At 30.9% G+C, this 6,843-nt stretch overlaps 1 protein-coding gene across 1 annotated transcript in view; it reads left to right on the forward strand.

The window, feature by feature from the left end:
• LOC139495217 (L-threonine ammonia-lyase-like) overlaps nt 1–6,451 on the forward strand; it is a 22,889-nt gene extending 16,438 nt beyond the window's left edge. The window contains exons 11-13 of the mRNA XM_071283446.1: nt 2,095–2,262; nt 3,276–3,333; nt 3,860–6,451. Coding sequence (XP_071139547.1) covers nt 2,095–2,262; nt 3,276–3,333; nt 3,860–3,964 — 331 coding nt within the window. The 3' untranslated portion in view covers nt 3,965–6,451. The remainder of the gene's footprint in view (nt 1–2,094; nt 2,263–3,275; nt 3,334–3,859) is intronic.
• Nucleotides 6,452–6,843: the final 392 nt, after the last annotated feature.

A 6,843-nucleotide genomic window follows, 5' to 3' on the forward strand; every position in this document is an offset into this window, starting at 1 on the left:
AAATCTTAACCAATCAGAAATATATTTTAAACAGATTACCAGACACCATTAACCTCACAAAAACCAAATACACAGTAGCATATAATCGAAATGTGAATTTAAGAAATATGCTAGTCAAGAGTGACATTAAACCAAAATACGGAAAGAAAGGCAGCAAGCCTTGTGGGCATAATTGCTACCTTTGCAGACACATGATAAAAACTGAAACGGCAAAAAGCCATGCTAATAACTATGAAATAAAAATTACTGACGACATATCATGTACTACAAACAATGTAGTATACATGATTGAGTGCAGAATATGCCACTGACAATATGTAGGACAAACTGGAAACACTTTAAAAGAACGGTTCACGGGACATTTTCAGGACATTAACACAGAAAATAAATTCAAACCAGTATCAATACATTTCACATTACCTCATCACAGTAGGCACGATGTAACAATAACAGGCATTACCAAGACACCAACAGACGTCAACATTCGTTTAAGAACGGAAGAAGCCTGCATAAGACAACTGTCAACAGCAGAACCCTGGGGACTGAACAGAAGACGCTAAGATGGCGAAAACTAAAATTACACCAAGGAAAAGGAACAATAGGAATCAATTGCACCAAATGCAACAAGAACTTTGCTAACTTAGGAACACTTAAAAGACACAACAGAACTTTTCATGAAGGAACCGTCCAGAATTTTAACTGCATCACATGCGAAGCGAATTTCACCAGGAAATATAATATCAAAAAACATATCCGAGAAAGACATAAGGTACAGACCAAGAAAATTACACAGAAACTACAGGAACACCAAAACAGATGGCCAGCCAAGTTGAAAAATGGGTGCTACCTTTTGAGGCACGGAAATGGGACAGTACAAAGAAACCCACATTTAGGATTAATGCTGAAAAATCAGCAGTGACCTACCCAGAAAAGAAAGATAAAACATCAGAAATTTTGGAAAGTGATCTATACCTATCGGATTCAAATAGTACAATTAATTCTCAAATTCATACCCCACCAATAGACTGGAATAAATATCGTACCAATAGTTATGGCTATTTAACAGAAAAGAAATCCTACCACCAACAGACGTACCATCATTATTAAAGCTGGAATCAGTACACAACGAACAATTATAATTATTTAGACACATCTTCAAAGAAAAGCCAGACCTCCATGATAAACCTAACTAAAGATGATAGCATAATCAACCTATGCACCAGTGACACCACCGTATGCTAACCATATACAGAACATTTTAATATCAATCTATTTATAACTTGAACACTTTTGTTTTCAAATCTATTTTTAATCATTCTATTTTTATTTGTACAATAATAACCACCATTACGTTACTAATACCTACCATTGTTAATTATAACGTCACTTTATATGCACCACTATATGTACCTCAGGCAGAATAAACTGTATATAAATTGTCCTGAAGACGCCTGCTTTGCAGGTGAAACATGTAGACCTTAGATAATAAAACTGCAGACCAATTGAAGTGTTGTTGTCAATTTTGAATATTATTTAAACTCCAAATTGTACACAAGAAACTAAAATTCAAAATAATACAGGACTAACAAAGGCTTGAGGCTCCTGTATTGGAACAGGTGCAAAAATGCGGCAGGGTAAAACATTTTAATGAGATCTCAACCATCCCCATATACCTCTAGCCAATGTAGAAAAGTAAACTCATAACAATACGCACATTAATATTCAGTTCAAGAGAAGTCCAAGTCTGTTGTCAGAAGATGTAAACAAAGGAAATAAACAAAATGACAATAATACATAAAAAACAACAGACTCCTAGCAGTTAACTGACATGCCAGCTCCGGACTTCAATTAAATTGATTGAAAGATTATGTCTTCATCATATGAATATCAGGCACAATACTTTCAGTTAGGGGCTTAGTATCATACCATCATAACATATATGAGAAGAACATAACCCGTGTCATGCCAACAACTGGTATATAAATAAGTGTGTTTAGTTTTCGATGCAAAGACCCTATAAGTGAATCAATATTAACACCAAAATATGCAATTTTTAATGACCTGATTCTATTTCATTATTATGTTTAATTTTAGAGTTGTAATAGCCCTTTGTGGAGGTAATATAGATACCACAATTCTAGGACGTGCCATAGAGAGAGGTTTAGCAGTAGATGGTAGATTAGTCAGATTTGTTGTAACTGTGAGTGATAGACCTGGAGGCATAGCTGAACTTGCCAAGTTACTGTCCCATAATGGTGCTAGGTATGTATTATTGTGTTATTAACTGACTGTTTTTGTATTGGCCCTGTTATAGATTCGAGGTTAGCTTTATAGGACTCGAGACTCTAAAGAGTCGAAGGCCAATACAGCTGATAGAGAATCTATAACAGGACCAATAGAGAAACAGCCAGTTCATAACACTTTTATTAAATGATTTTAAAAGAAACTTTCCATGAAGATGATTCATAATTCCATATCTGAACTTGGGAGAACTTTTTATTCTATGATTTTAAGTTAAAAAAATTAAAATATAAATGTTTTTATGCATAATGATACGTCCAATGTTTAGTAATGTGTAAGAAAATTGAAGCTGCAAGTGAACGTCCTGTATTAGCCCATGGGGCAATACAGCTTTTTTTAGTATTGTCCCTGTTCGAAAAGCAATATTAAATCTTGATTTATATCGACAGTGGAACGTCATGAGTATTGTACATGCTTATTTATCTGTATTAAAGCTGATTTGCTCATATCATTAAATAATAGTGTATAAAAGTTTGGTGCCATGGCCTATAAGGCCCCATATGGTTTTAAAGTACCACTTTGGATTAGACAACTTCCTTTGAGAGTGTGTTTGTTCACCCATGTGGGAAAAATGAGTATGAGTGATTGCTAGTTGATGAATTCAGAATTACTAAGAAACTATAAGGTTCAAACTCCCTCAGTTTGTTGTCACATTAAGGATATTTAAGCTAGGGTTATATTTAAAAATAAAAACTGCAATGTTTTATTTAAGAAATTGGTAAGTGTATTCATCAATTGATTCTGCAAATAAAAAATAGTTTGAAATACATCTGATTTAGAGCTAACTTAGCCCAATATTGTACTTTCTCCTTTTTGTATCAATGTATTTCATTCAAATGTAGTTTTACAAGCTGTTAGCTGTCTTTTAATTGTAAAAAAACTGGTGTCAGATAGTGAAATATAGTTGAACATAGTATCAAATTTAAATGTTATCAATTATTTTGACTATAATTATGAGATGATTTGTTTTTCAGCATCAAAGATATGTTTCATGAAAGGGCTTGGTTGAAATCCGATGTATTCTCTGTGCAGGTAATAGTTATTTAGTTTTCCCATTTTGAATCATGTTGGTACCTTGGTGACTCTTTTAAGGAAATACCGTATCTAAAAGCCATTGTCATATTTATTGTGAAAATGCAATAAATGATGTAAATGTTAAAGTAACAGGCTACAGTTGTGTACAATTCAGATTGGATCAACGAATTGTGTTAAATATATATGCATATCAACTATCCCTACATGCTTTTAAATTACAATTATTTTACTAAAACAATTTTTGAAATGATACATGGTTAAGGAACGCAATTATCTTCCTTTAATTTTAGTTGTCTACAAATAGAATCCCATAATTCAATAAATCATATTTCACTTCAATTAACACAAAATTCATAAGAGCTAAAACAGTAGATGTCTTCAGTTTGAAAAAATTAATTCTTTAACTACACAAAGCCAATAAAATGCTTTGTTGACTTTCCAAACTTACCGTCACTTAGTGTAAAATAATGACACCAGATGATTTCCAGGGAATATTTACCATCACAACTAATGTATATTTCAGGTTAAAGTTGTAGCTGAAACAAGGGACCAGGAACATGCAGATGAAATACACACAGTGCTGAAAGCTAATTACAAGCAGGTGGCCTGGGGTCCAAGATATTTTTAGACTTTGTTAGTTTTAAGTGTGAGTCAGGGATATTAAATGACTATTTATTTCTTTGTTATCATGCTTTTTAATGAATTGTTATATGATGTTTTATTTTTTTTGGAATTTTAGAATCCTTGAATACCAGAGATCAAATGTTACTTTATATTTTACATGTGTATTGTTGAATTTATATTACCCACTACTCATTTATGACCAGAAACTTTGTAGCTGGCTTTACTTAAAGTTGAGTGTTTTTTAATGGATTTAAAAAAACATTTTATGACCAGTTGAAAAATTTGTCATTTAAAATTGTTTATAGATGTTATATTCTGTTATTTGCCCTAAATATTCATTAGCATTTTTTTCACCATTTATGCTGCATTCAGTATAAGAATGAGCAGACGCATGTGATTGCCAAAAACAATCCAGCATTGCTGTTTTATCAGGGTCAGTACTTCACAGCACATCATTACAGATTTTAGTAGTCTACCTGTCAAGTAGTAGTAGTTACAAGGTGTTATTCTATTTCTTTTGGTAATTTATTATCTCCCTTTTTCCAAATTTTGACAGAAATTATCCACCACAGATCAATTTTAATTATCCTTGGTTAAAATGTTTATTATATGGAATTCATTTGTCACCTTATGAAGGTTGGATCTGTCTCAAACATTTGTTTTTGTTTAAAAATACAGTATTTTTTTTACAAGCCAAAAATTATGAATATCTTGACCTGTTTTTTAAAAAATATTGCATTCATTCGATTGGTTGAAATTGCATTGCTCAAGTTTAATACAAATAGAGGGTATCCATTTACTTAAATGTAAAGCTTCAAATGTACTTAATTTTTATTTTATGTAGAAAATGTACATCAATTATCATTGCCTAAAGTAGGCTATTTTGTGTATGAATCTGTAGTCCAAAGTTTGCTAAACAGTGACATATGTATCTCTGAAATGTAAGACACAAAATGAAAAATTCTTTAACAGTACTAATTATTTTTTGGAAAAATTAGATTAATTGACATCAAGGAACGCACTTAATCTTGATTATGATTTATGTCCCAAAATATACCTATCCTTGCAGAGTATTCCGACACCCTGCTTAATCCAACATTTTTTTTGGTCCCCCAGTGTGTCGGTTGAGGCAGGTTACACTGTTAAGTTAATGTTCTTAAAATTTGATGTCAGACACTATTCTTGTAGTACCCCTTCATAAAGTGCCAGTATTTACTAGTATTTAACAAATAGAATCATATTCAAAACAGTGTGGCTGTGGCAGTTGATTGACGACCTAAATTATCTCATTGACTGGGACAGAATATGTGAACATTTGTCTGTAACGACCACTGCTCACTACTTACTTATTATAGAATTTAAACTGTGGATCACCAAAGGCTCTTAACGCCTTTAATATTAAAATAATTCGAAAAGTTAATCAGGAATAACCTTTATGTTTTGATTTATATTATTGATACAAATCAAAACATCGTGTTATTCTTGATTAGTTTTTCTAATTATTTTAATATTAAAATATCACAGCCACACTGTTTTGAATATGATTCTATGTGAATGTCTCAGCTACCAAAATATATACATTGTATATTGTGAGATTTACATATGTAATTTTGCTATATGATTTTATTTATGAATCTCTAGTTTATTACGGACCTCAAGTATGTTATCTATTGTTTTATTTTATTTCTTTTTAATTATTTAATCAAGTTTTGTGAAGTCATTATCACTATTTATATTTGTGAAAACACATTTACTTCTACAGAGATTTTTTTTAATATAGGTAAGAAATAACAGCCTCCAATACAAATTGTACTTTGAATTGAATGAAGGATATTCAATATTCATTTTGGAAGCATTGCAAATAGGTATTGATAAACTATTTGTTTATAAGTTATTAAATTGATTTGCACCAGAAAAGAAAATACTCATATAACAAATGTTTATTGACAGACTATATTTCTAATTTATAGAATTATGAAAATGATTTGTATCTGAAATCAATACTCACTTTGTGCGTGCATAGTTTTTAACAACAACTGAGTGAACAGTAGAATGTATTCTTTTCAAAGGCAATGGACCTATATATTCATATGGATATGGATAGACAATACAAAGGAGAAATTCAAAACGCAAAAGTCAAAGAAAAACTGACAACTCCATGGCAAAACATAAAAAAATAAGACAACCAAATCCACAACAATCCAAAAGACTAAACATATAGCAATCATTAATTACACTTGCATTTGAAGTAGATAACTCAGATTTTTGCATTAACATTTTCATATACATCTACCCATACTTATTTATTTTAAGTGATAGAGTGCTTTCTCCACATTTTTTGTGATCTAATTAAGAATTTGGCGTTTTGGTAGCAAGATTTGATATTATGTTAACACTTTAACAGTTGTTAGACAGTATTTTAGTTGTTGTTTGTTAAATTGTTTCTTTTTATAAGGAAACTATTTATTTCAATACACCATATTTATAATAATGTGTTTTTTATATTTTTTGCTATCTTTTGAGATTTGTTCAAGTGCTAAATTAGCTGCTGAATGGAGCTCTATGATCATTATAATATTTTGAAAAAATTTGCAAATCTTTGGTCCGAAGATTGTCAAACAGTTCCAGAAAGGCCTAAGAGCTATGGTTCAGGAGCTATTTCAAAAAACAGTTATCAGATTTAACACTTTCATTTATTCAACGAATAATCTTTAAATAATTTTGACGAATCACAAGAAACTGAAAGAAGAAAAACATATGCCCTTATTTAAGATGAAAATGAAAATATTAAATAAAATAGTTCCTAGCTAGTACTACAGTCTGACATTTTTTTTGTCTTCAACTAATTGTTTTTAAAGATAAATTTCTCCAAATACCACATGC

This window comes from Mytilus edulis, chromosome 1 (assembly GCF_963676685.1).
Source record: "Mytilus edulis chromosome 1, xbMytEdul2.2, whole genome shotgun sequence".
In the NCBI taxonomy this organism is placed as follows: Eukaryota; Metazoa; Mollusca; class Bivalvia; order Mytilida; family Mytilidae; genus Mytilus; species Mytilus edulis.